We start from the raw sequence: 27,647 nt of genomic DNA on the forward strand, positions 1-27,647 counted from the left end.
ATTCAATCAGAATTCACTGACTTGGAGGAAGGCAAGGATGGCAGGCTGAACCTGCCCGTTCTTGCACATAAAGACTAGGTTCCTTTCCCCTCAGACACAAACACTTTAATCCCCCAAAAGCCAGCTATGTGCACCCAATACACAGGAATCATTTCACCAGGCAATGAAATATGACCACATCTGGAACAGACTATGACATCTCTAAGCACACATCTTTCCTTTAGGAAATAAATTAAGAGAAAGAACTGGGACTTATGGGCAAAGCATGGAACTGAATGTAAAGCTGTGCTGAAACTTCACTCATTTCATTTTGTGGGCCAAAAATTGTGCTTTTGTGGAATGCAAAAATGGTTCTTACATCTTTTGTTTTTATTGCTATCACATTCTAAATTGTTTAATGTAAAATGTTTAATGAATGACCTATAAATACCAGATGGATGGATAGATAGAAAGACGGACAGATCTGGACAGAGGGAATATTACCTCATTGACATTGATGCAATTTCTCTCCATGTAGGCCTTGTCATTCACCTGCCCACCTTCCATGAACTCCATGAAAAGAACACGCTTTGTTGAGAGCTCCCAATAAATCTTAGGGATCTGAAAAAAGAATACAACTCTCTGAACACCGTGTGATTAAGGGGAACAGAAGAGAAAGAGTATATGTATGAAGTGCCAAGAAGTAGGAGAAATGAGCTAATCCAAGTCCTTGAAGGAAGAACACACAAAACTTTTGACAAAGGCCTTATCATAACTTGACATAAGGCCCTACCATTAAGCAGAGGGAGGCTGCTACCTCAGGCAGCTGATACAGAGGGAAACAGGGAAGTAATGGAGCACAGAATTCTGTGTTCCTTCCAAGCAACCTGCCCTGCATACCTTAAAGTAGCCTGCTGCCCTCAAAAGTGGTAGAGGACAGTCTCATCACATCACCCACATTGAAGCAAGAATCAACAGCTAGTCAGGAGGGGTGCCATCTTGTCCTTTGCCTCAAGCAGCAAAATGTCTTAGGCCACCTTTGTAAGTTCTCCATCTTGGTCCTGGCACCATCATTTCTCTCTCTCTCTCTCTCTCTCTCTCTCTCTCTCTCTCTCTGTGTGTGTGTGTGTGTGTGTGTGTGTGGTGAATGTGTCAGAAAGCATATGGTTGGAATGATTATGAAAGCCAAAATATGAGGAAAGGGTTGAAATCTTGGGGTGTCCTTTTAATCTCTGTGATTGAGGTTTCCTTACTGTATCGGCCCTGTAAAATAAAGGCCAGCATTCTGTTTCTTGTAGGAGCCAGCCAGCAGCCTTGCAGACCAAAACCCAAAAGATAAATAAGAGCCACAGTGGAAAGGTCCCAGAATTCTGCAGAGTCATGCTTTAGAGGAAAAGCAGAACATATTGTGTTTTTTCTTTAAGCAGCCCAGAAGCAGAGTCAGTGATTTCTATGTCAGTTCAAGCAATCTGGACCTTTCTGGTTTTCAAGTGGAACAAACTTGCCTGACTAACTTTTCCACAACGCTATGCTAGCTGAACTAACTTCTGGTAAACGTAACATTCTGCTTGCTTAACAGACAGATGCACCTCATTCTCCAAACTTAGCTGGGTGAAATCCAGCTAAGTAATAATGGTAAGTAAATCCACTGAAAATAGCGGGCTAAACCAATTGACATTGGTTATAAGCCTTTGAGGGCTAAGGAAGTATTTCACATAGCACACAGCTAAACTATGGGATCTTCTCCCACAAGAGCAGTGGCAGACCTTGGGGTCTCGAATTTCAGCGGCAGTTATGGCGTCGCAAGTGGTGCCCGAAGGCTCTGCACCCAGTGCAACCAAACTGGCCATGCTCTCCTAAATTTGCCACTGACAAGAGGCTGTGATGGCCACAGCCTTGGGTGGTTTTATTAAGATGAGACTCATTCATGGAGGAGAAACCTACCAGTGTCTACTTATGTTCTACTTCCACAGCTAGAGGCAGTATGCTTCTGAATACCAGTTGCTGGAGGCTGCAGGAGGGGAGAGTCCTGCTGGTGAGCTTCTGATAGGCATCTAGTTGCCTTCTGTGAGAACAGGATGCTGGACCAGATGGACAATGGCCTGATCCAGCAGGCTCTTCTTCTATGTCCTTATGTGTAAGTCAGAGCTTGGTAGTAGAGCAAATGTTTTGTGTGCAGAAGATCCCTGGTTCAATCCCTGTAACTTCCAAGTAAGTCACAGGAAAAATTCTGTCTGAAACCCTGAAGAGCGACGGCAGTCAATGTAAACAATACTGACTGACCAATGGTTTCATTCAACATAAGGCATTTTTATATGTTCACATACTTTGTATTATACATGTGTGCCTGGATTCACCTGTTGTTGTTGTTGTTGTTCAGTCGTTCAGTCGTGTCCGACTCTTCGTGACCCCATGGACCAGAGCACGCCAGGCACGCCTATCATTCACTGCCTCCCGCAGTTTGGCCAAACTCATGTTAGTAGCTTCGAGAATACTGTCCAACCATCTCATCCTTTGTCGTCCCCTTCTCCTTGTGCCCTCCATCTTTCCCAACATCAGGGTCTTTTCCAGGGAGTCTTCTCTTCTCATGAGGTGGCCAAAGTACTGGAGCCTCAACTTCAGGATCTGTCCTTCTAGTGAGCACTCAGGGCCGATTTCCTTGAGAATGGATAGGTTTGATCTTCTTGCAGTCCATAGGACTCTCAAGAGTCTCCTCCAGCACCATAATTCAAAGGACATGGCAAATGTGCATCTGAACATGTCATGAATCTGCACCGACCTGTGCACCTAGCACGGTGAATGTGTAACCCTTTCCAGGGGTTGCTACCTGTTGCATATGTCTGAATTGCAGAAACCGCCATCCAGGGGAGAGACCACATCTCTTGTTTGTTATGCACAGTGCACACTTAGCATTGTTCTGTCAGTAATAAATAATCCTAATCTGTATTTCAACAGCGTCCCTCTGAGCACAGATGCAGCCAGGCTGACAAGACCCATGCACAGGCCTCCAGGCTATCACATCAGCTATTGGGGGGGGGGGGGAATAGTGCCTCATAAATAGGAGGATCCTTGCAAAAATCCTGAGAGATCATTAAAGTCCCTTCCTGCATACAGAGCACCATTTTCAGTCGCAGCATCTTCCATTTCATTTGCCTGTCAGGACTCAAGTGAGGTCAGACCTGCAAGCAGCTCAATGGATAGGCCAGAGGCTCCTGGAGATGGCAGCTGAAGGGGCCAGAGGTAAGCAAGATAGTCTGAGGCAGGCAAGTGGACAAAGCCCAAAGGGAGCAACCAAATGTCTGAAGGGCCTGAGGCACGCAATGTAATCTGATAAAAGCAAGCAAGAAGCAAAGTTCCAGTTGTCAGCAATGCAGGAGAAGAAAAGGCATGACAAGGGGAGTTTAGATTGGCATGGCACAGAGCATAAGGTACCTGCCAGAAACCCTTTATTTGAGTCTTACACTGCCTTCCATAAACCCATGTGTTAACTGATCTTCATTCATGAGAGCCAGTGTGGTGTAGTGGTTAAGAGCGGTAGTCTCGTAATCTGGTGAACCGGGTTCGCTTCCCTGCTCCTCCACATGCAGCTGCTGGGTGACCTTGGGCTAGCCACACTTCTTTGAAGTCTCTCAGCCCCACTCACCTCACAGAGTGTTTGTTGTGGGGGAGGAAGGGAAAGGAGAATGTTAGCCGCTTTGAGACTCCTTCGGGTAGTGAAAAGCGGGATATCAAATCCAAACTCTTCTTCTCTTCTTCATTCATGGTCTTTCTATCAGGTGCATCCAAGAGGTGTCTTCCAACCACTGTTGGCCAATTACTGATTGTCTCCCCCTGGTGTTTTTTCACCTTCCAACTACTCCCATCATAGCACCAGTTGTGTAAAGAACAGGAAGAAGAACACTGAGAGAGAGAGAGATGACTCAACTGCTTTGCTCTGCTTCCTGGAACTTATTTATGAAGTTAAAGAGTGAATGAACAAAATCTTAGTGAACTTAATGTTCCTTGCTCCCAGGTAAATGTGTACAAGATTGTAGGCTGAATCCTATACACCAGGGTTGGCTAACCTAGAGCCCTCCAGAAGTTTAGGACTACAACTTCCATCATCTCTCACTATCAGCCATGCTGCCTGGGGCTGGTGGGAGCTACGCTCTAACAACATCAGGTGAGCCAAAGGTTAGTTACTCCAACTATACACATACACTTGCCTGTTAAAATAATCAGGTAAGTTTGGGATTGAGACAACTATATTTCAATGCCCCACTCCAACCTCTTTTTCATGCGGAGCGGGGAGCCTTTGCCCTGGAAAAAAACATAGCTCCAAAATCACAGAAATTTCCATTTCTGTGCCACTTCTCCTTAGTCTGGGTTTGTAAACTCACTTTCTCAAGGGCTACAGAACTACAGCACTTTTCACCTTCTCTCAGACTATAGCACATTGCAGAATACTTGCTGAAGCCATGCATTCAAAATGAAAGGAAGGTACCAAAGCTGTAGCCTTGTTCAGAAGAAGAGCCTGCTGGATCAGGCCAATGCTCCATCTGTCCTCCCAGATGCCCATGGTTAACAAGTAAGCAGGATTTGAGCACAAGAGAACTGGCATCTCTGTGGTTTCCGGCAACTGGTATTCAGCAGCATTGCTCCCTCCAACTGTGGAGGCAGAGCATAGCGATTGTGGCTAGTTGCCACGGATTCCCAGCTTCCCCAGCCCCTGCTGTTACCATGCACTGGCTCTTAAATCCACTGATCCCAAAGCCTGTCGCTTATTTTAACCCTGCGTCAACATTTATCCCCATTCCAAAATTTACAGCAGCAGTCAGTGGTCCTTATTAAGCTGTGCATAAGTCTCACTCACACAAAGTCATAGTCCTTGGCAAGCTTAAATGATGCACAGACATTTGGCCCTAATGCTTGCACATGGAAACAATTTATCTCTGGCTTTACAAGCTCAACTGGGTTCATGGTAAGAAATCCACTTCCCTGCTGTGCTATGGGTGTTGTTGTTTTTTTTAACTCTGGGGGTGGGGGGGAATTACCAGGAAACAACTCCCTTGTTGCCTTTGGGGTTGATGAAAACGTCTTGGAATCGACGGATTGGACAGGGGAAATCTATTATTTAGCCATTTTTGCAGCAATTTGTTATTATTCCCTGAATCGATATTGCAGTGGCTCTTTAACCCAGCGAGGATGTGATTGGCTGTCTCCATGGGGATTTGCTCCACACTCTCCTACTTGTTACAGCAGCAGCAGAGCTGCTCTCCAAGGCACAACACTCTTGATAAACATTCGCTTAGAAGAAGCCATCAGCCTTTGGCCTTTTGTGCCCTTTTAAGGCCTGTTTGCTTAGCATTACACATGGAAGAATCATTGAAGAGTGTTGCTGGGTTGCAATCAAGTTTTGAAAGAGCTGGCATCTGTTTGGCCACCATGAGAACAGGACTAGATGGGCCAGTGGCGTGGTTCATCAGGCTCCTCTTACATTCATGGGGCTCTGAGTGTATGAGCAAGGCTTTTGCCTAATGTTTTTTGAGAGAAACAAAAGGGTAGCAGCAAATTGCACGAGTGCTTATGTAGGCAAAGACATACCTAAATTAGTGTGCCTGTTTGCAATATCCAGGTATGTACACATGTGTCAATGAATGTACACAAAACCAGAGGGGGGCACACACACACGGCACAGAGGGAGCAGCCTGGCTCATGCGATGTAGGAGCTGCAACATTGCTCCTGTGCAGGGGCCTACAATCGTTTATGAAGGCATGAACCTGACATGTGCACAGACCACTATAGGAGGAGCAATGTGGCAGGAGCAATGTGGCAGCATCAGTATATGAGCACTCCACAAAGTTGGCCATTTCTCAGCAATGGCAGCTGAGGAATTCAGTCCCTATCTTCACACATGCAAATCTATGTATTGGATTATACCTGTGGTAGCAGTATACTCATATTAGTGTGCACGTGGCAACCGTGTGTGATTGCACTGGCCTAGATTGTTATAGGGGAGTGACCGTGATATGTGTGTGTGTGTGTGTGTGTGTGTGTGTGTGTGTGTGTGTGTGTGTATTAATGTGCACACAGATATGCCTGAGATATACTACTGAGAAATTATTAAGGAATACAACCCCTGCTCTTACTTTTATTTCAGTTCCTTTCTATTGTTGTGATGAAATAATGAAAGGGGACTTCTGATGGCCTAGTACAGTGGTACCTCTGGTTACGAACGCTTCAGGTTACGAGCTCCGCTAACCTGGAAGCAGCTGCTCCTGGTTGTGAACTTTGCCCCAGGATGCAAATAGAAATTGCGCACTGGAGGCATGCTTGCAGCGGGAGGCCCCATCAGCGAAAGTGCACCTCAGGATAAGAACAGTTTCAGCTTCAGAATGGACCTCTGGAACAAATTCAGTTTGTAACCAGAGGTACCACTGTAGTTGATAAGAATAAATTCAGAGTGGGGGGTGGGGACTTGAAATCTGTCCTAAGGAGCAGCAACAACCCCTAAGATGACTATTAGGTTTGATTCCCTACCTTTCAACCCTGCAAAAAATCTTGAACTGTTCAGAATGGTGGATCCCCACCCTCACCCCCCAGCTGATCCTGGCAATGCACACCAAAGAAGATCAGGCCACTGTCAATGCCAGCATACAACCAGCTTTCTGCTGAAAAGAGCAAAAATGATATTTGCTTCTCGTAGGACCTCCTTCCCCCTCTGGTTTAGAACTATAATAATAAAAGTAGTACTAAACCAAGGGTTCAGGAAACTTCCAAGGAAGCATGCCCTTAGCCACATGACCAACTGTGGCATCAGACATTATTTCATTACAGTGCCAAGCGGTAGCCTCAGCAAAGCAGGAGGAGGAGGAGGAGGACAGGGATGTCTCCAATTTCCAAGCAGTGCTGTAGGTTGTTGTTGTTTCTTTAAAAAAAAAAACTTATTCTGAGTTCTAACAAAATGGTTATGATGTTCCTTCCTAGTATCCACACTGCCAGGCTTATAACATCAGGTCCTGACACTGATTCTGAATTGCTGGCTGCTACCCCAGAATGCTCTCAGCCTGAATATTCAACAGTCAACAATTCAACAGTCAGGCAATTCAAGAGAATGTTCTGTGCATCAGGAGGCCACCCAGTGCTCTAGAACTCAGTTTTCCTGGAGGGCCGAGTTTACGTGGAGCTGTTGTACCAAGGCTGAAATAATCGTTCAGCACAGAAATTACTGAGCTGTGCAGAGAATAGTGTCCCAGCTGTGTTCTTTGCCATTTCTGCTGAGGCGCCCAAAACTAGTCATTAAAAATTACTACCTCTTTCTTCCTCCAGGCAGTGCCTGCAGGACCAATGTAAGACACACACACACACACACACACACACACACACACACACACACATCCTTCCCTGCTATTCTGGTGAGGGCCAATGATATCCCTAGGATATCTAATTCAGCAGCATCAGCAGAATTACATTCACTTTTGATACCCCACCCACCCACCCACCCCCCGATAGCAAATTAATAACAACACTGCCCCTGCTGAATGCCAATCTTACACTCACTTGGATGCTCATAAGATTGCATGCAGATTGCATGTGCACACACGCGGGTGGCGCTGTGGTCTAAACCACAGAGCCTAGGCCTTGCCGATCAGAAGGTCAGCAGTTCGAATCCCCGCGATGGGGTGAGCTCCTGTTGCTCAGTCCCTGCTCCTGCCAACCTAGCAGTTCAAAGCATGTCAAAGTGCAAGTAGATAAATAGGGAAGGTAAACGGCATTTCCGTGCGCTGCTCTGTTTTGCCAGAAGCAGCTTAGTCATGCTGGCCACCTGACCCGGAAGCTGTACGCCGGCTCCCTTGGCCAATAAAGCAAGATGAGCCCCACAACCCCAGAGTCGTCCACGACTGGACCAAACGGTCAGGGGTCCCTTTACCTTTACCCTTATCTTACCTTTAGAAAGTCAAAGTTTCTGAGCATGTGGGCCACCTTCTCAGCATTCCTCCCTTCGTTCAGGAAGTCCAGCTCAAGAGGCAAGTTCTTTTTAGATTCTTCAACTAACCACATGAATTCAAAGTCTGGGAAGATCTGCTTCACAGCTGAGACAAGGACCTGGAACCAAGCAGTCGCATCTTAAGTTTCCGAAAGGATCCTAAACCACATTGCAGTACCAGGCAGCAACAAGAAGCCAACACTGAAGGGCAAGCTAGGTAATGATGGGAGAAGTTCGATGTGGGGAGTGGCTTCTAATTTTCTCAGTGATAGGGGTGTGCATGTGAAGGGGGCTTAAGCCACAGTTTACCTCCCTGAGCACTATTCTCCTCTCCAGTGAGCTCCAATGACAGAAGTGGCTTCAGATGACTGGAAAAGTGGTGCCTAAGCTGTGCAAAAAGCTCTAGTGTGGAAGCAGCCCATCTAATAAAAATTATGATTGATGGAGTAAAGGGGGGATAGAAAAACAGGTATGAGGATTTACTATTGTGTAGTAAATTACTATTGTGTAGTATTGGCCCAGGGCCCAAATGTGGCTTTCAAGGCTGCTGTGTTTAACCCTTGTAAGTTTCTCCAGGCCATAGCCCTCACTGGCCCTGCATCACACCCTGAGTGTTTTCACCTGCGTGAAAACTCTGATAATGGCCCTTCCTTAACTGGATGGAAGACATGGAGACATGTGTCGAGTGTGTGTAGAAACTAGCCTTCTGTACAAAGGAAACATTTATATTCATTGCTCCACTTCTGCTTCCTCTTCCCGCCAACCTCCACCCCTAATCTTCTCCAAAGGTTTTCCCTACCCTCTAGAGCTGCTTATGAGGGTCTGCAGGGCAGAGGATATGGGGGAAAGTTCTGTTCTGCTAGCATGCATCTTTTCAGCTAGCGGAACAGGACCATCAGGACCAAACAGGACCCCATATCTGTATTGGCTTTGGAATTGTTTTTATTATTGATGTGTTTGTTGATGTATTTACTGTTAATCGCTTTGGGATGTCTTGTGGGAAATGATTTATACATGAATGAAATCAATCAATAAAATTATTTTCTGAGAAATGTTAGCCAAGCGCTAACTTCTGCCCATGTTATTTCTCTTTCCATAGCATCTGGGGGGGGGGATAATCTGGGGCCTAGCTTAGCTCAGTCAGTAGAGCATGAGACTCTTAGTCTCAGGGTCATCGGTTCAAGCCCCATGCTGGGCAAAAGATACCTGCATTGCAGGGGGTTGGACCAGATGACCCTTGTGGTCCCTTCCAACTCTGTGCTTCCGTAATTCCATGATTCTCATACATGTAACAAACTAAAGACAACCCTCAATGAAGCAAAAGGAAGCATGGTGCTGGCAGAGTTCTGAAGATCCAGCCCAGCTTTTAAGCCTGCCTGTGCCAAAGGTGACACACGTCCATTTTGTAATGGAGGCAGATACATGAATGTAGCCATTTACCTCCATCAACAGAATATCCTTTGAACTCTGTGTTTGAACCTTTGGGTGCTGGACTTTCACTGCAACGGTCCTCCCATCCTGTAGCACAGCCTTGTGGACTTGGGCCAGGGATGCCGCCCCCAATGGAGCATCTTCAAAACTTATAAACAACTCATTAATCTGCAAGGGGAAGAAAGAAGGGAAGCTGTCAGCCTCCTAAGAAATAGCCCGCAGGTATGCTTCAGATGCAGAGAGACATTAATTACCATAGACAGACGGAGAGCCCTGACAGCCTGGGGACTGCAACCCAAGCTTCCTGTTCTCTCTGTATATTTTAGCCAGAAAAGGTGTGTGCCTTTTCAATAGGCAAGCTCCTCGGCGAAAGTGGGAAGTCAGTCTGGGTAGGGTTGTCAGCTTTTTGCTCTGGCAGTGCTCCTGCACTTTCAGCAGCTGCATGCCAGGAAAAAACCGATAGTAGGCAAAGTTTATCCTGTCACAGCAGCTCCATAATGGGGTGCGCTGTAACTACGAATTCCTTCCTGGCAGGTAGCAGGTAAAATCACAGGGAATGATTTAACAGGCAGAAGCTACAAAGAGGTCCACAAAGGTTACTGAAGAGGGGAAGCCCCATCCTCTTGCCTTCTAGTCTCTTGTTAGGCTAGCAAAAGAAAAGAAAGGCTTCTACGAAGGAGGTTGGCAACAGAGGAACAGAGCACGCCATCTCTCCTCTGACAGCCCTCTGTATTTCCATACTGTTTGTGAGGCAGGGGGGTCTCCTTTATTCACAGCCAGCACAAAACCCAAGCCAGCTTCTTTGAGAAGCTCAGCAGTGGAACATGAACTTTGCATGCAGAAAGATCCTGGTTCAATCCTCAGCATCTCCAAGTAAAAGTGGTTATCTCCTGAGTCTGAAACCCTGTAGAGCCACTGCTAGTCAAGGTAGGCAGTACAGAGGAGGTGAACCACAGGTCTGATTTGATATAAGGCAACTGATTTGATATAAGGCACAAGGAGAAGGGGACGACAGAGGATGAAATGGTTGGGCAGTGTTCTCGAAGCTACTAACATGAGTTTGGCCAAACTGCGAGAGGCAGTGAAGGATAGGTGTGCCTGGCGTGCTCTGGTCCATGGGGTCACGAAGAGTCAGACACAACTGAACAGCAACAACAACAAACTTCTTAATTACTATAATTTATTATATAATAATTATACTTTTCCTCCAGGCTCTCATTTCATCATGGCTGCAACTGACTTGGTACAAGGCACCTTCTGATTTTCCTCCAAGCCAATGTTCCTCAAACTTGGATCTCCAGCTGTTGTTGGACTACAAGTCCCATCATCCCTGACCACTGGTCCTGCTAGCTAGGGGAGATGGGAGTTGAAGTCCAAAAGCAGCTGTAGGCCCAGTTTTGAGAAACCCTGTGTGCTGGCCCCAAGGGTTTGTCCATGAAGCGAGGTCCAAGTCCAGTCCTGGGTCTAGGGGTCCAAAGGAGGTCAGTCCGGCGGGGAGCGAGGCAGGGAGCAGGTCAAGGTCCAAGGCAGGTTCAGGCACAAGGTTGCAGGTTGAGCACACGCTTGCAACTATGTTGCTCACGCAACTTGGGCTGGGTCTGGCTGGCTTTTATCTGGCCCTATGCTTAGGGCCGCCCCGATCCTCTGGAGACTCGCCTCTCCTCCGGGCCTGGAGGCGAGCACTCCTCCTGCAGACACTTAACTCCCTTCGCCTCTCTGCCCTGAGCCTCTGTAGCTCAGGAGAGGCTGGTGGGTTACTGGACCCAGGGGATGCCTCAGCTTCCTCTGAAGAGGCTGGGAGTGGAGCACCTGCAGGCAATGGGTCCTCCCTCCCATCAGGAGCCAGAGCAGACTCTGCTGATGCCTGCACCTGGGGATCCAGCACAGGTGGGGATCCTTCAGGCTCAAGCCCTGGCCCCGGCTCAGCTGGTTCTGGAGGCGGGGAATCCTGTGCAGGCTGGGATCCCTCAGGTTCAGCATCAGAGTCTGACTCCCAGGCCATCACACCCTGCGTGTAAGCTGATAGAGAACAGAATCTGTCTCTCCCCCCACTACCCCTCTGGCCTGCATGGAATCCCTGGCCACCTGTGGCTACCAGGCAAACTGTTAAATGCAAGGCTGCATAGGAAGGAAGCAAAACTGGAACAGTCAGATAAAGCTCGCAGGTGTGAAATGAGGCTTATCAGACACCGGTGGGGTTCCAATGCAGAAGCTGCCCTTCAGAGATATTATTGTATAGCTGGGGGAAACCTTCCACGGCCATCTTGCCTCCCCTCCACAAGCGCAACCCAATTCTAAAGCAAAAACGGCCAGTAGAGTTGGCTTAGAAGAAGACTGCCTGCTCCCTGCTTACACAATACACAAATCTCACCAGGGCCAGCAGTCAAGAAACACATAATTTATGCAGAAATGGGAAAAAAAGAAAACAAATGGAATGCTGATGCATTTTTATATCCCACTTTTTTACACAGTAATTAAAGACGGGAGCTGCGGCAAGCCGGCAATTAAATATGAATAAAACACTTTTAAGCAGAGCCTACATGCAAAGCATTCAACAGAAATCTTTTGTGTTGATGAAGCCGCGGGGGGAGGGGAGAGAGAAACACCATCTCTGAAGGAGGCCTACATGCAGCTGCTGACAGCGACTTTCCTTCCCCTCACACACCGCTGCCTCTCTTTCCCCATCGCCCCCACCCCTGCTTCTTTTACAATAACTATTACCAGCAACAAACTGGCACATTTGCAGCAATTAGATTCAAACGGAGTCTCAACCGCCTCCAGTAATTCACAGGCAAGGCGCCTTTTATTTATTTATTTTATTCCTCCGGCGGCAAAATCAATTAAGTAGAACAACCACATTTGAAAACGACTAGTTATGTGTTTTTTAATTACAGCAGATCCATGATTCAAACCTTTTGACATTCTTGCCTTCAGAAAGGAATTTCTTTCCCCTCAAACAGTTTACTAGATGTTGTTTCTTCTTCTTCTTTTTCACTTTCAGATTTATTCATTTCCTCACCAACACCGCCAAAGCAAATGATTGATTCTGCGGAGAGTCAGGTCGTGGCTTGAGGGAACTACTCACGTGGGCAAGGGTGCTGTTTGGGCGGGTAAAAGCCGCAAGTGACTTTTACCTACACCTGAAACCCCTACACTTGAGTAAAGGGTCCTGCCTCAAATGTAAAGCAGAGAGTATTCCACACATTTGTTGTCATACCAGGCTGTATCCAATATTAGTCCTCCTCAGAGTAGACACTTCGGGTGATATCCAGCCAAGTTCTACTCATAGACCCACTGAAATTAATGACCCTGTTAGTCATGCCTGTTAATGTCAATGGGTCTACTCTACCACTGGATACAACCCAGTGAAATTAATGGACCTGCCTAACTTAGGTATGTGAATTTCAGTGGGTTTACTATGAGTAGAAATTAGTTGGCTACAACCCAACACTTGGGGTACAACACTCTGAAAATCTCAGCTTGCTTCCTTTTCTTTTTAAACTAAGCCTCTAGCCCATAGGTTTGCAGAGGTGAATTTGAAAAGCATATAGGCTGTAATGAAGTAAAACAAGATGGTGAATGGAGCATCCATTGGGCATGGATAAATGGGATATAGGTGCTTCCATGGCTTCTTCTACCTCCCCATAACTCCTAAATTATATACTCAATTTGCATAGGGCATTCAGCACACAAAGAAATCTTTCTGAATGTCTGTACTACCAGAGAGCACTAGCTGCCTTCACTGTGCATTCTCCTCAATGTTACTTTGGCACAACAGCTTCCATTTTGTCTGGAAGTGATGAGTGGAGAGATCAAGCAAGCTAAGGCCAGATGAAGTTTCCCGCCAAAACCCTCCATTATGATTTCTGGCACTCAGGCTTCTTCCAGTTCCTAATCTAATCAAAGCAACACATTGGCCTTGTTTACATTTCACTTTAAATCAAAGTTAAACATATGGTCCAGAGGTGAAAGCAGAGCATGCTGGGCTAAAATCACAGGTGCTTTAGTCCTCCCTGCTCCTGCTGTGAACTAAGCCGGCACAGCCATTAGGTGGGGTGAAGCCATGGCCTCAGGCAGCGGAAATCCCTGAAGTGGGGCCCCAGAGGCGTCTCCACCTGTCCTGCTGCCTCCACCACCAGCAGCAGAAAAGCATCACCAGCATCACAGAGTGTGCAATATCTCACCTGAAACCAGTGAGGTCTCACCTGAAACTGATGCCAATGCTGGCATCACTTCTCCACTGGCAGCAGAGGCAGCAGGCAGGGTGGCACAGGCGGTGGCTTCAAGTGGCAAAACAGGGCATGCCACCCTTGTCACACCTGAGCTTGGGTTTATTTCTCTCCAAACAAACCATGAGCTGTTACCAATATTTGTCCTTGGCTTAAAACGTGTTTGTTTGTTTGTTTGAGGCAAACAAACCACGAGCCCAAGTTTGGACATAATGTCATGGTTTGCCTCAGCATTATGTGTAAACAGTGATAGACCATAAGGAAAGTAAACATAGGAAAGCCAGGAAAGGAAAGAGCTCAGGCACCAAAAGGGATTGGTGGAGTCTTCCAGGAACTGAAGAATGGTGGGGAAGGGGAGATACAGAAGAAGCTACATGAACAGGTGTGTTGCTGAGATAACACAGCAGTGTGAGCTGCAGGACCCCAGCATAGCAAATCATTCTCTCTCACTCTCATATACTGTCTATATATTTCAACACTCCCCAGTGCACCAGCTTCATAATGTGGGCCACTGTTTTTTCTTTGCCACAGTATGGGCTTCCTTCCATATCCTCACCCTCACCCCCATTTTTGCAATGCAGAAGTGCTTGAGATAGCCTGGAAAGCACGGTCTCAAACTCTTTAAAACTATCTCACACCACCGGAAGCCACAGCTCCAACACAACAGGGGGGAGGAGGAGTGTATGAAGTCCACCTCCCCCTAAATCAGGGGCAATGCTTCTGCCCTGTGACACAGAGCCTGAGACCCTGGAGAACGGCTGATGAACAGAGTAGACAATATTGGGCTGCATCAGGGGTGTGGGGGCTCAGATCTGGTCCTCCAAGCCTCTTTATTCAGGATCCTCCCCAGGCCACACCAATCAGTACCCCCTGTTCTACACTTTGCTTGAGTGCTTTTGCCTGGTTGGAATATGCACTATATGGAATATGTGGTAACACCTCTTGGTAGCTTGGATGGAACACAGAGTGACGGATGCAATCTTTTGACTTCTGCGTGGCTGGAATATAATCTACTGTCACATGCTCCGCTCACTTCTGCCCCTGGACCTAGACACCACTGCCATGCAGCTCTTGTAAGGTTGCCAATGGCAGTACGTGGGCCTCGGGCTGAAAAAGATTCCCCCACCCCCTGAGCTTGATGGACAAATACTGTAAGTTGCTATAAAGCGGCTTCCTCTATTACTACACCAGGTCTCAGGGAGCTTCTGGGGTTTCCTAAAATCCTCCCGTGGAGGAACACCACCAGAATGTACCGACCCTGACCCTATTCCAAACTATATATTGTACTCAGCACTTGAAATTAAATATTTATTATTCCATGGGCTTTTGCAAGACCTAGGCTTGTTGTGGCGGCAAATGTCAAGCTAGAGCCACTCTAAACTTTAAACCTGGGCAGTAAATTAAATCCTCTAGTTCCCCCATCAATTTGTGCATTCTGTGCTCAGAAATCAAGTGTTGCATTGTTACCCTAGGAGTTATTAAGACAGCAGAAGTTGAAAGATTAGATTTATCGCAGCCGATAGTGGATTATGAAGAATAATTCATCATCTGTCAGAACAAACAGCCCACAATTTATAGAAGCTGGGCTGAGCCTGTGAAATCTGATTGGACTTCTTCTTGACTAATGAATGCAGAGCTTAATTGATGAGACCCTAACTTGGCTGTCAAGAGTGCATATTTATTAAGTATTTTAAAATAATAATTTTCTAACATGTGGGTGATACAGTTGCTTCTCACCCCAAACTGAGACACTGTACAAAACTTCTCTCTAAAGAACAGCCCAGCTGGATGAGACGAATACAATTTAATTCAACATCCTGTTCTCAGGGTGGACAAGTCAGAAGCCTATGGGAAACCCTCAAGCAGGGATTGAGTGCAATAGTGATTCCTGGAAAATACAGAGGCATACTCTGACACCCTGGTACTTTCATTGCTTGGGACCAGGGTACCTGAAAGGTTATCTGACCCCTTAAATAACAAATTGATCACTGCATGTTGGAGTGAGGGCCTCCTGCAGATACAATCTTACCAGGAGGTCCATTCTGCCCAATGTAGAAATCAGGCCTTGTGTGTTTTGGCACCTATCCTTTGCAATGTCCTCCCCTTGAATACTAGACAGGCATTCTGTTTTCTTTTCAGCACCTATTGAAGACCTTCCTCCTTCAGCAAGCCTTTTAAGCTGAGATCTTTCCCACTCCGTATCTGTGCTGGGATTGTTCTTAAGATGTTTTTATTGCTTTCTCTCTTGCTGTTTGCCGACCTGGGCTCTTTTCTAAATTTAATATATAAAATTAATAAATTATGGTCAGTAATGATTAGAGCTAAAATATACATTAAATGGGCACACCTTTTGACCTTTTACAGTAACAGGCTGTTGAATTAACACCTGCAGTGGTGCAGTGAACTATTTGCAAGAAACACCTCACTCATCTACACTGAATTCCTAGTTCGATATGCCTACCAGGCTACTGCTTAAATACAAGGCTCCCTAGTAACTGTGCATAACAGCAAACAAAAGAAGAGCAACTTCAGACTAGGGCTGGATAGATTGTATTGAAACTGTGTTGGCAATGCCTGATAAAATCTCAAGAGGTCAGAAGACAGCCTGTTTTTCCAGTGGTCAGAAGGCAGGACTTTAGTGGTCTGCATAACTCCCTGATTGTTGTGCTGAGCAGAAGCAGAATAAAACTATGCAAAACAAATAAAGGTATGCATATTTCCTGTACTTGTATCGTTTATAAATTCAGCTTTTTGTGATGAAAAAATTATTCTTTTTTTTTTTTTAACAACCAAAGACTACGCAGTCTTGCTTTCCACTTAACACAGCTTTGGCATACAACACAGTGCTGGCAGTTACCCTGTTTTGTTTTGATCCCCCCCCCTACAAATTGATGCTTCGGGGAACATGTTCTTTATTCCATCTCAATTTACTCTTGCTTATCATCTGTGCTCAGGCAAACACACAGAATAACCTTGATTAAGGCCAGATACTTAATAAAATGCAAAGCTAGTAATGAAAATCAGTAATCCTGGGCTGATAACAATGCCCTAATGTGATGATGCCATGAGGGAAGAGATAGGAGATGGGAGCAGCAGTGATACCTAGCTGGAGTGCACATACAGCATGTATACCATGGTACTCTAAAAAGAATCGCCTGAATACTAATCCTAGCTCACCCATTAGACTGTTGGGACAATCCAGACAAATAAACCAACATTGTGTCATGCTACAATTCAACATTATGTCTCCTTTCCTTCTGAGAGGCTTACAGTTGTGACATTAAAAAAAATGACTAAAGCTTAATGTAAAAAAATACAAAATTACGGGTGAACCACATGCATTATTAATTTTAATTTAGCTTGTCTGTGTCATTTTTGAACATTTGAGGCCCTAGGGCGGTATTCAACTATGTTTTACGCAGAGTAGGCCCTATGAGATAAATGAAAATAACTAAAATAGGGCCATTAATTTCAATGTGTTTACTCCGAGCAACACCAAGTTGAATACCAACCATAGCTTTTAGCATGAAGATTGTCACGCATCCTGGAAGACATAGGTAAATCCATTTTCTCATTGCAACTGTATGGCAACACTTAGAATTCTGCCCACATGGGCATCAAAAGTCAATGCACAGGCAACAGCCTTCACTTGGGAAAATTTAAGGCGGACCAGTGCTTGCTGCAGGGTCTGCTCATTTGCAATGTGGGATCTTGAAACCCTATTGAGATGCCATGTGGATCCACCCAGAAGTATGAGGTGGTTACGTTGATCATCTCTTCTTCTAGCAGGCAGCTACCAATCCATGCAGGCAGTGCTTTTTTTCTTTAAAAAAATGTTTACGGGTACTCTCATTTTCCGACTCATTGAAATACTGCCCCTCAATGAGGCCAAACTTAGATTCACAAAATGTTTAGGGGTATGCATACCCCTGCATCCCCCCAGAAGAAAAAAGCACTACATGCAGGTCCTAAACAGGAGTGACGAGCAGCAAATAATAATTTTGAAAGAAATCCTGATGAGATTGTTAAAGAAGAGGAGGAGGAAAAGGAGGAGGAGTAGTTTGGATTTGACATCCTGCCTTTCACTCCCCTTAAGGAGTCTCAAAGAAGCTAACAATCTCCTTTCCTTTCCCTTCCTCACCCACAACAAACACTCTGTGAGGTGAGTGAGGCTGAGAGACTTCAGAGAAGTGTGACTAACCCAAGGTCACCCAGTAGCTGCATGTGGAGGAGAAGGAATCAAACCGGGTTCACCAGATTATGAGTCCACCACTCTTAACCACTACACCACACTGGCTCCCCAAAGAAAAGAGAAAATTATAAATACCTGACAGATGCACTGAGATACAACAAAATTCCTTATTGTTGGGAATATCCTGAAGGAGTATTCATTAATAATGCATGTGGTTCACCCGTAATTTTGAATGGACCAGTGACAATGATGGAATTCCAGCAAGCAATCTCACAGGCAAAAAATGGGAAGGCACCCAGACCTGATGGTCTATCAGCAATATATTATAAGAAGTTACGACGTTACCTAATTAATACAACTATTAAAAGATATTATGAATATGACTTTAAATACAGGTGAGCTGCCAGAATCCTGGAAGAATGTTTATATAACTTTAAGTCCTAAACAAGATAGAGATACTGAGCAGCTCAAAAATTATCAACCTATATCTTTGTTGAATAACGATTATAAACTTTTTGCAGATATATTAGCAAATAGGCTGAAATGGTATTAAAATAGGTAATTCATTATGGCCAGGCCAGATTCTTGCCAAGAAGACAAATAAAGGACAATATTAGGAATATAATCAATATAATAGAATATTTACAAGTGAGAAATGAAAATAAGCAGCCTTAATGTTTTTAGGTACAGAGAATGCATTCGACAACGTTTCCTGGGGTTTTATGTTTAAAGTTTTGGAATATATGAGCTGTGAAGACACTTTTATAAAAGGAGTCAAAGCAATATATACTGAACACTCAGCTAAACTGATAGTAAACAATGTCCTGACTGAGAATTGCAAAATAACTAAAAGAACGAGACAAGGCTGCCCATTGTCACCCTTGTTGTTTATATTAGTTTTAGAAGTACTGGCACAAAGAATAAGATGTAATCAAGAAATTAAAGGTATGCGTGGGAGAGAGACAATAGAAACTAAAAGCATTTGCAGATGACGTGGTGATACAGGTGAAACTCAAAAAATTAGAATATCGTGGAAAAGTCCATTTATGTAAGCAATTGTTTTCATTAGCTACTGGAGTAGATAGACTCGTGACATGCAAAGCAAGATATGTCAAGCCTTTGAATGTTATAATTGTGATGATTATGGCGTACAGCTGATGAAAACCCCAAAGTTGAAATTGTTAATTTGGGGTTCTCATCAGCTGTACGCCATAATCATCACAATTATAACAAATAAAGGCTTGACATATCTCGCTTTGCATGTCATGAGTCTATCTCATATATTAGTTTCACCTTTTAAGTTAAATTACTGAACGAAATGAACCTTTCCACGATATACTAATTTTTTGAGTTTCACCTGTATATGTAGAAGAACCAATAGAGTCAATCTCGAAAGTATTACAAGAGATAAAAAAATTTGGAGGAGAGTAAAAATAATTTACAAGATGTGTCAGGTTTCAACCCCAAAGTTGAAATTGTTAATTTGGGGTTCTCATCAGCTGTACGCCATAATCATCACAATTATAACAAATAAAGGCTTGACATATCTCGCTTTGCATGTCATGAGTCTATCTCATATATTAGTTTCACCTTTTAAGTTAAATTACTGAACGAAATGAACCTTTCCACGATATACTAATTTTTTGAGTTTCACCTGTATATGTAGAAGAACCAATAGAGTCAATCTCGAAAGTATTACAAGAGATAAAAAAATTTGGAGGAGAGTAAAAATAATTTACAAGATGTGTCAGGTTTAAAAATTGAAAGGAAGATTAAGTATCTGGGTGTATGGTTAACAGCAAATAATATAAAGATAATTATTTAAAAACCTGGGAAGATATCAAAATAAATTTGCAAACTTTCAGTGCTAGGTAGAGTGTCGACTATAAAAATGAATGTATTACCAAGAATATTATTTTTGTTTCAATCAGTTCTGGTGATTGGCAAAACAGATTGTTTCAATGCATGGCAAAAAGATATCTCTAAATATATCTGGCAAGGGGTAAAACTGAGAATAAAATATAAAATATTGATAGATGCAAAAGAGAGATGTTTCTCCCTGTCAGATATAATATTATATTATGAAGCATCTTGTCTTTGATGTTGGAGGAATGGATGACATTGGAGAATCCACGTATCTTACATTTAGAAGGTCATGATAATATTTTTGGTTGGCTCGCCTATGTGTGGTATGAAAAGGTGAAAGTACACAAAGGATTTACAAATCATATAATGGGGGGTGTACAGAGTATGGGATAAATATAAATAAATTATTGGAGAAAAAAATACCACTTTGGCTCTCACTGCTGGAAGCCATAGCGGTAAAGAAAAAGAATATGATGGAATGTTGGACAACTTATAAAATTTTATTAAAACAGGAGGGAGGAGAGTTTAAATTAAAATAATTTAAGGACTTATTAAGAAAGTTAACATGATGGATACAATATCATCATTAGAATTAAGCATTTAAGAGAGATAGGAAACGAGGGTTTGGGGAACAAATATCATAATTGGAGAGAGATCTGTTGGAATGTAATGTTAAAGTGCTGTCTAAAATGTTTATTACTGGAATGAGAGACAAAGGATGAGCAGTTAAAATCTTCAGTGATACATTGGGCAATAGATATTGATTATAATATAGATGTGGAAGCATTGTGGAATACGGATATAAAATTTACAACATGTTATGGTTTAAGAGAAAATTATAAGAAAATATTATATAGATGGTATATAACACCGAGTAAATTCCTCAATATTCCATGTATAAAAAACCTGGTGACCTGTGATGTCACCAATGTCCTTCTGACTCTGCCTTTGCCAAAAGTCAAGGCATTCTTAGATCTGGGGTGGGGGGTAGGTTCCCCCCCATGTCAAGTCTGTCTCTGCCTAATTTGCTCTTCTGTCTCCAGCTGTCTCCCACCTGAACTGAACAATGCTCATTAAATCCACTGTATTCTCTCTCTTTGGAGAAATATTATCTTATGCACTTCTTGCACTAGCCTGCCTGTCAGGATGGAGTTGTGTCTGCCAATCTCAAAGATGGATTGGAACTGTAGCTCTTTCAGAAGGTGCAGTTTCACAGCAGCAGCAATTAAAACGATTGTGCTTTAAAAGTAAGAACAAGCAGCAGCAGATAGTCTCTCTTTTTAATTTCTGAGGCAAGATTCTGGCCTTGATTTCCTGATTGCCAGTGAGAAATGGGACATGATCACCAATCCTGGCCATACTCAGAGCAGACCTACTGAAATACATAGACCTACTCTGAGTATGACTTACCTAGTCACTCTGACAAATAATCTCTTTTATACCACAAGGGGAGAAGGAAAGAAACAATATTGTTGTTGTTGTTGTTGTTGTTTGATTTTATAGGGCAAAGTTTGTGTAAAAATGCACATACGTAAAAATCACACCAAAAATGCATTATATATGGGGAAATTGCTTTTGCAAAAATGTGCATATTAATCAAAACTCCATATAACAGAAACTGCACTTTGGAAGTCGAACATTTCGGAAGTCGAACGGACTTCTGGAATGGATTCTGTTCGACTTCTGAGGTACGACTGTATCTTCCTTGACATCTCCACTCCATTTGCACTCACTTTTTCCCTTTCCTCTTTTCTCAGTTCACGCTTTCCTTCTCTTTCTTTCCCTTCCATTCCCACCTTTATCCTTGCCGAGCGGCCTGAGCGCCACTTCGCCAGCGCAGCGCAGCTGATTTACTCCCCTGAAAGCAGCATCTGCACGCATGTAAATCATCCTCCAAGCCCAGCCTGTAAAATGGGCTTGTTCGCTAAACTCTATGAATAGGGAAGTAGGCACAGCTGGCCTATTCATAATCAACATAAAAATAGATTAGCACTTTACAGATTAAACATTATCGTTCCAACGGTTAACATAAATCATCTGCACTTATGGGCCCAGCACTGCCACTGCTCCCCGGGGGCATAATTTGCAAAGGGAAAGAGAAGGATGCACAGCTGACGGGTGTTATCATATGTTTTTCCGGATGGTCAGGGAGACTACAATTTGTGCAAATTCAGCCACTAACCTTACATGCAAGGAAAGGAAGCTACCTTACATACAAGGACAGGACATTTGTCCATTTAGCCTAACATCATGGTCTTCTCAGTTTAATTAATGCAACAAAATAGATGAACTGGATCCAGCAATACCAACTTTTCAAAATCCGATAGTCATTTACACCTCTAGTACCCTCCTGCCACCTCCTTGCCTCTTAGCACCCCACCCCAGATTATCACACTGCCCCTCAGGTAGTGGCACTGTCCACTTTAGGAGCCCCTAAAGCATTAGAAGCCCTGCGGAACCTTTTCTCTATGTGCTGACTTCTTTGTCCTAGAACAGGGCCAAAAGAGCTGTAACACACACACACACACACACACACACACACACACACACCCCACCTGATGTAGCTAGACTACAACTCCCCTCATCCCTGACTACTGGACATGGTGGCAGGGTCTGGTGGGAGCTGGAGTCCAGCAACAGATTCCCCACGCCTGGCTTGAGATACAGATCAGGCTTGACCTCAAACGCCCGCATCAGCACCAGGTAGGACTTGTGCGCTAAATGAGCAGCTTGCCTCAAAAGACCTCTCTTCTTTTTAGGGTGGGGGCAGGCCCCTGCAAGCTCCAGAAAGTAGGCGCTTCGCTTGAAAGCGCAGCATTGGTGATGCCACCTTTCAGTTGACTAATGTGGGCCCATTTGTTCTGCCTGACATTAATGCTCCTTCCCATCTATCTCTGACTCTTTAAATTACCTTTTTATGGCTGAAATCCTTTTTTTCCATAATTGATAAAAATCTCCCTTTTTATATCCCACATTATTAGGGAGAAATGTGAAGGGTTCACCCCCTCCCTTTTTATTCATCATTTTAGTTTTAATATAAATGTGTTTTTTATTGATATATGCTTGGACAGCTCGACAAACCCACTGGGAGACGCTAACAAAGGAGGTGGGGAAAGCGGCCCCACCCACTCCAATAGCTTTGAGTCCTCACTTTGGGGCTGAAGAGTGATGAAATGGAATGTATGGACTTTTAAATGAAAAACCAGTTCTAAGGAGCAGCCACCAAAACGGAAGCAGAGGCTGAAATGAGTCAGCCATTCTAGAACTCAATGAGGCACGGGTATTTACTAGGCAAGTAACTCTATAGCATAATAGTGTGTAGTGAAATATCTCAAGGACCCCCTCTACACCCCATATGTACAGATCCCCTCTGCCTTTTGTGTGGATGAACGGCATCCCACTGTACAAAAGTTGAAGTCACATTGCTCTGCTTATATTTCCCTCTTGCCCTACACATCACTAGAATGTGGCCCCAGGAACATGTCAATGAGGTCATGTGGCCCTCAGTCTGGAAAAGGTCCCTCCCTCCTGGTTTATAGGATATGGGTTTGTGACATCATAATGTGTAGCCAATTGATGCCATTGACAGCAGGTTGTTGCTAAGAAGTTGCAGAACTGTGGTTTGTTTGCTATTTCCTCTCAGAGGTCAATACTGAGGAGGGGACAGTAGTGTTCAAATTAAATGCTGTTAGGCTGCAACCAGACCCGCCTCACTGCTCCAAAAACATTACATCTGCCTTCCCGCACAATCTATTTCCCATCGTTTTTCCTCTGACTGGAAACTTGACTGCAATAAAGGCTAACCTCACTCCTTAAGGACTGCGAATCCTGAACGGTTTGAAAACATGAGCCAGGCACCTAAAATCAAAACTGTTTTGAAAGAAATGTGATTTTAAACAGTAATAATCTATTTTTGAATGCCTTGTGGCGTTTCAGCTAATAGGCCATAATACAGCTGCAATTTCAAGTCTTCTACTGCAAACACTGAAAGTTTCAAATGTCAAAGGATGGAGGTTCTCAGTTTCATAAGCTGAGGCGGCAAGCAAAAACAAAAAGACTCCATCCCAAAGTCCCAAAAATTGAGATTAGAATGCATAATCTTCCACATTTGATGTGGGAAAATACTAGGGCTGCAATGAATATTTGCCAGTTTTGATTTAGGGGTTGAAAGCAGCTATATCTGTGGGATGGAAATTTCTCCTGAAAACCCCTTATATTGAGTGATTTCCCCATCTAACCCACTGCAGCTCTATGCAGTGCCATTGTTTTCCCCAGCTGCTACTAGGTTATTATTTTCTCCTCCAGTTCCTTCTTCTACTTCCTCCATCCTGGATTAGCCACATAGTGATGACATCACAACACAAGGTTGCTAATCGAACCTGATGACATCATTAAGGGCAATTGAAAGTAAGGACAGTTAAACAAATAACATTCCTCTTCAACCAGGCCTCTGCCTCACGTGACATCCTATACCCTTTTTAAAAAAATGCTGTCTTTTGGGGGAGGTAATCTGTTTTTTGTTTTGATTTTATGTAAGTGATTTTTAATGTGAACTGCCCTTTTGGTATAGGACGGTATAGAAATAAAAGAAAACAAACAAAAAACAACATCAGAAAAATATACAAAATGCCTTGGCTTAGCATGGCTTGGGAAAGCGGTATTTGATTACCTCAGTTTGGACTAATTGACAGGAACATATGCTTCACATACTCAAAATCCTAGGTTCAATTCCTGAAATCTCCAGACTGAACCAAAAAAAGGGGGGACCTCTAATACCAAGTAATGGGAATATATCTCTGTTTGAGAGGGTGGAGAGCTGCTGGGTTCAATGGCACAACGGTCTAATTCAGCATACATTTTAATTTATTTTAATATTTGTTGGAAGCCGCCCAGAGTGGCATGGGGGACCTAGCCAGATGGGTGGGGTACAAATAAAATAATAATAATAATAAGTTCCAATGGAATTTCTCCAAAAACACCAGCATCTGGCAACGAATGATATCTCTCAGCAAAGAACGGTAGGAAGAGGAAGCATCTCACGAGGAGATTTCTACTAGAAGAGGACTATTTTAAATAAAGGAAAACAAAAATAAGTGGGGAGTTTATTCACATCCAGATTTCTGCATGCTGGTCCTGCAACTTCCATAACCAGTCCTGTTCAGGGTGGATCTAGCTGGCCATCTACTGGTCACTGTGGAGCAGGACTTCCAGGGGAGTCATGCAAAGAGTCTGCCCTATTCAATGCGGACTCCCCCAGACAACCTGTTTATTGAGACTTCATCTGTTTGCACATTGTCCAGTCCTCACTGAGCATTTGTTCTGATTTGCTTACTGGCAGGTTTTGTGACAATGCGTCATCATCCTGCAATCACCCTGATTTGCTTGCAGGATTTTATGTCATCCCATTAATCACTGGTTCATTCCGCACTTTTCAATGCACTATCCCCGTCACTTTTCTAAACCTAAATTTCCTGGTATGCACTTGAATCTTTCCTGCAAAATAGTGACAATATTGAGGTGTCCTGAGCTGCCAACTGTCCAGATTTTGCAAGGGCAGTTGAGACATGGTCAAGCATAGTATCACTGTACGTATTATCCTGAATGCTTACAGTATATAAAGAAAAGAAACTTGTTTATGTCAGTTGTTTATGTCATTAGGGAAACATACCAAAGAAATAAATGATAGAGAAGCAGCCATTTGTGTTTGCACAATCCCCAAGTGAAGAGGAAGTTTGCTTCCCCGCTGTCCAGCAGTACCCAGCCAGTAAATAAAATGGCCTCAGAAAGCAGGTCACCAGCAGAGACAGTATCGAGTAGGGCTGGCTGAGCAGCAGGTTGCTCAGCCTGAAAACATCCAACATCAAAACTTCAAGACAGTGATTCCAGGGACTCTCTCCTGACCAGTTTAGCATTTCCAGTCAAAGATTATGAGACCTGTAGTTCAACTCCCAAGATTCCAAACAGAAAGGAATGCTGCAGGGTCAAAGCACTACCAATTATTCATTTTGCTTTAAAAGGGGAGGGAGGGGAGGGGGAGGGAGGGAGGAAGGGAGGAAGGGAGGAAGGAAGGAAGGAAGGAAGGAAGGAAGGAAGGAAGGAAGGAAGGAAGGAAGGAGCAAGCGAAACATTCCCCAAGGAGCTCCTGCTGGCACCACCACCTACTTAATCAGTAAACTTTAGATTTTACACAGCACTGGGGATGAAAACAAGCAGAATCGGGAGCCATTCAATGTAGACTGTGCTGTACTGAGCAGAGGGCTTTCCTAGATGATCTCCAAGGCTCCTTCCAGCTCTAAGGTTCTATCATTCTCTGAATTCTAATGCACCCTTGCACGGTTTCCCACAAGACCCCTAATACTGAGTGAGATGGGCCAATTGTTTGACTCAGTATTATCAACTAGTGAAATACTTTTATTGTGAAATCACAAATGTGCAGAAGAACCCCCACCTGCACAAGAGATACTTACAAGTGCCATTAGATTTATTCTTTCGGGTGTCATAGGTAGTGAATGGTAGGGATTTGAACCCTCTGGCAAGATGTGCCCCCTAGCCTACATTTCACATTAGCCCATGCATAGATAAAATGAGGTTAAATGAAGAATTTATTGCGGTGCCTAGTACCTAGTTTTAAATTCTTTATACCGCTTCTCAAAAGTCACTCCACCGAGAACCTTGTCAGCTGGGCTGCTCTTTGAAAAATGTTCACATTTTGAGGGTCACGAGGTTTCAGCAATATATTCTGAGCAGGCTCTCGGCGAGGTTATCCAGGGACAACAAGCCACTCTTCATAACAACACAATGCTACAGTGAGTGTAGCCCTAAATCATGTTGCTTCTACCTCCATATACCTCATGCCCACAGTTCAGTGCCTTAGCACACTAGCACTCATGGCCAAGGTGGGCAGCTGCTGGAAACCATGGAAAGCAAGGCCCATTGAGCTAAACTCCCCATCCAGGACAAGCCCTCATCCTCATTATTCTCTCCCCTTCCGTTACTTGGGAGACCAGTAGTTTGTGGATGAATGAGCCAAGCACTCTTGTTGAAGGAGGGGAGGGCCTCACTGAAGGGCCATAGTTCAGGAGGACCCACAGGAAAGTCTCTTGCACAAGCCTGAAGCCAGAGCTGCCCTGAGCACTGGTGGGAAGGAGAGGCCCATGTGTTCAGTGACATCATAATCATCATCATCATAATCATCATCATCATTTTATTATTTGTAGCTCACCCATCTGACTGGGTTGCCCCAGCAACCCTGGGTGGCTTCCCAACATATATAAAAACATAACCAAACATTAAACAGATGTTTAGGGCCTTCAGATGTCTTCTAAAGATTCTATAGTTACTTATCTCCTTGACATCTGATGGCAGGGTGTTCCACAGGGTAGGTGCCACTACCGAGAAGGCCCTCTGCCAAGGGGATCTATGCATCTTTCTGTTGCGTGGCTTCCACTACCTGGGCTAATCCCACAGCTACCTCATTTCTTTTGTAGAATAAAAAGTAGGTTGATAAGACTATAAATCTTAAGGCACTGTAGCATCTAGCCCTGTCGTCTCTAATCTGGTACCCTTCAAATATTTTGGACTATAGCTCTCACCATCTTTGATCATTGGCCATGCTGGCTAGGATGGATCAGTGTTGAAACCCAAAGTATTTGGAGGGCACCATGTTGGAGAAGACTGATCTAGCTCACACTGCACCGTACAACAGGTCACTTTTCAAACAGTCATCTTGCTTCTGTTTTTTTCACGTGATAAAAATGTCATCAGCATTCTTTTGTCATCAGCAAGGTCACCTTGGTATCTAAGGGGACAGTCCAAATTCAAGTTCCACCAGTGAGTTAGGATCCTGTGGATCTCTGGCTCAGCTGGCCAGTTTGCATCACAGCTGGGCTACAGATAAGGGATAAGATCTTCACACTTTGAAAATGAGGTCAACCCTGAAACACTCAACCTGAAGACTTTTTGTAAATGGCCTCTAAAATTTAA

At 44.1% G+C, this 27,647-nt stretch overlaps 1 protein-coding gene across 5 annotated transcripts in view; it reads right to left on the minus strand.

The window, feature by feature from the left end:
• Nucleotides 1-27,647, minus strand: part of ADCK1 (aarF domain containing kinase 1) — a 102,118-nt gene that overhangs the window by 20,298 nt on the left and 54,173 nt on the right. For 3 of the 5 annotated variants that reach the window (XM_033141954.1, XM_033141939.1, XM_033141962.1), the window contains 3 exons: nucleotides 9,387-9,545; nucleotides 7,907-8,065; nucleotides 484-600 (listed from right to left, as the gene is read on the minus strand). In XM_033141954.1, the coding sequence (XP_032997845.1) occupies nucleotides 484-600; nucleotides 7,907-8,065; nucleotides 9,387-9,545 (435 nt within the window). Of the gene's footprint in view, nucleotides 1-483; nucleotides 601-7,906; nucleotides 8,066-9,386; nucleotides 9,546-11,917; nucleotides 12,002-27,647 lie in introns of those variants that run through there. The other 2 variants (XM_033141968.1, XM_033141946.1) reach the window with 2 other exon arrangements.

Source organism: Lacerta agilis, chromosome 1, assembly GCF_009819535.1.
Source record: "Lacerta agilis isolate rLacAgi1 chromosome 1, rLacAgi1.pri, whole genome shotgun sequence".
NCBI lineage: Eukaryota > Metazoa > Chordata > Lepidosauria > Squamata > Lacertidae > Lacerta > Lacerta agilis.